Below are 2,008 nucleotides of genomic sequence, written 5' to 3'. Positions count from 1 at the left end.
AATTTTCAGGATAGTTGAGATATTAGATCATGTTGACTTCATGACATTCATTTTGGCCCCATTCTCTTTGCCATCAAAATCTTAGTAAGAAAGTTACTAAATATTCTAATGACAATATTGATAATATGAGTTGTTATTGAAGTGAAGTGACTAAGAGTGGTTGGCCTGGGCACCAGAGATATGCTATCCTCACAGTTCTCATGATTGAACAAATAAGTAGGAAAACCTGGGAATGTCAGAGTTAGGGCAAGAACACAAACTCAGGGAAATATGCAGCTAATATTCTATCATGCAAAGCTCAATGTTATCGTGAAGCCATTCCACATAGCTACACAGAAAAGAGGCCAGGATAGGGAAAGGGAGAGTGAAAGAGAAAGAGCAGTGAAACATTGGGTGTATTTACATCTATGTGGGTGATAGGTAGGAGCTGTGGTTTGTGCAGGGGTGCTGCTCCTCTGGATTTGAATCCGATGTAGATGGTGATGATTTTTATTTTTAACATTTTTTTTGTTGTTTTTGTTGTTGTTTTGCAGACCGTTGCTACTGCAGCACATGATTACTGTAATCTGTGCCTCCCTTTGCCCAGTTCCCAAAAGGAAACCAGGCAACATCATGGAAGGAAAGAATCAAACAGCTCTATCTGAATTCATCATCTTGGGATTCTGCAACCTAAATGAATTACGGTTTTTACTAGTCACCATCTTCCTTCTGACTTATATCTGCACTTTGGGAGGGAATATATTCATTATTTTGGTGACTAGGGCTGATCCACACCTACACACTACCATGTATTATTTTCTAGGGAACTTGGCCTTTCTTGACATCTGCTACACCACCACCAATGTCCCCCAGATGATGGTGCATCTTCTATCTCAGAAGAAAAGCATTTCCTATGGGGGATGTGTGGTTCAACTTTTTGCATTCATTTTCTTCGTAGGATCGGAGTGTCTCCTCCTGGCAGCAATGGCATATGATCGTTACATTGCAATCTGCAAACCTTTAAGATATTCACTTTTTATGAGCAAAGTACTATATAGCCAGTTAGCAGCCTCATGCTGGACTGGTGGTTTTCTCAACTCAGTGGTGCACACAGTACTGACATTCCACCTGCCCTTCTGTGGCAACAACCAGATTAATTATTTCTTCTGTGACATCCCGCCTTTGCTGCTTTTGTCTTGTGGGGACACATCTGTCAATGAACTGGCATTGCTTTCCACTGGAGCCTTCATTGGCTGGACACCTTTCTTGTGTATCATCTTTTCCTACCTTTACATAATCTCCACCATCTTGAAAATTCAATCATCAGAAGGGAGGAAAAAGGCCTTTTCTACATGTGCCTCCCACCTGGTCATTGTCCTTCTCTACTATGGCAGTGCCATCTTCACATATGTGCGGCCCATCTCATCTTACTCATTGGAGAAAGACAGGCTGATCTCAGTATTGTACAGTGTTGTAACTCCCATGCTAAACCCTATAATTTACACATTGAGGAATAAGGACATCAAAGAGGCCATGAAAGTTCTGGGAAGGAAGTGGCAGCCATCAAGTTCCCTCTTTTGATATATAACCTTCACTTACCTGTGATCAATATTCTCTTATTAGAAAATTAACTTTTTACCAGTTGGCTGTTTCTAGTGACACTCAATTTATAAGTTGATTGCAGTGATGGGACAGGTATTGAACAGTTGGCACACTCAACCTTAGTGTACACATTCTTGATCTTTTGTTAGTCCTGTGGCAAGAGACAAATATGCTATCTTCACTCTTCTTAGATGCTACCTTCTTATTGATCCTTCCCATTCCTGAATTCTTTACCCAAAAGATAGTGACCCTCTTTCTTGTAATATTTGTTTGATGGGCTGCATCTCTTGGCACTTTCCTACCTTCTTCATATTATTCCCTGTTTGTTGAGGACAAGTGAAAGACTCTCCTCAGGATCCTCTTACATGTTAATTATATTTCTGTATATTTAAGTCATGCTTTTGACCTTTCCTTATTGTTGCTGTTG

At 40.3% G+C, this 2,008-nt stretch overlaps 1 protein-coding gene across 1 annotated transcript; it reads left to right on the top strand.

Annotated features, from left to right (window-relative positions):
• The first annotated feature begins 370 nt into the window (after positions 1 to 370).
• Positions 371 to 1,560, top strand: LOC100670000 (olfactory receptor 5V1-like). The gene has a single exon (XM_023540870.2). It carries the CDS (start codon positions 553 to 555, stop codon positions 1,558 to 1,560), a length of 1,008 nt encoding a protein of 335 aa, XP_023396638.2. The 5' UTR covers positions 371 to 552.
• Positions 1,561 to 2,008: the final 448 nt, after the last annotated feature.

Source organism: Loxodonta africana, chromosome 1 (assembly GCF_030014295.1).
Source record: "Loxodonta africana isolate mLoxAfr1 chromosome 1, mLoxAfr1.hap2, whole genome shotgun sequence".
Taxonomy (NCBI): domain Eukaryota; kingdom Metazoa; phylum Chordata; class Mammalia; order Proboscidea; family Elephantidae; genus Loxodonta; species Loxodonta africana.
Note: the sequence above shows the minus strand (reverse complement) of the source record. Positions and strands in the feature narration are given on the sequence as shown.

Bases quoted from the DNA above. Each gene is read 5' to 3' on its own strand.
- LOC100670000 (XM_023540870.2), top strand. From the start codon at position 553: ATGATTACTGTAATCTGTGCCTCCCTTTGCCCAGTTCCCAAAAGGAAA.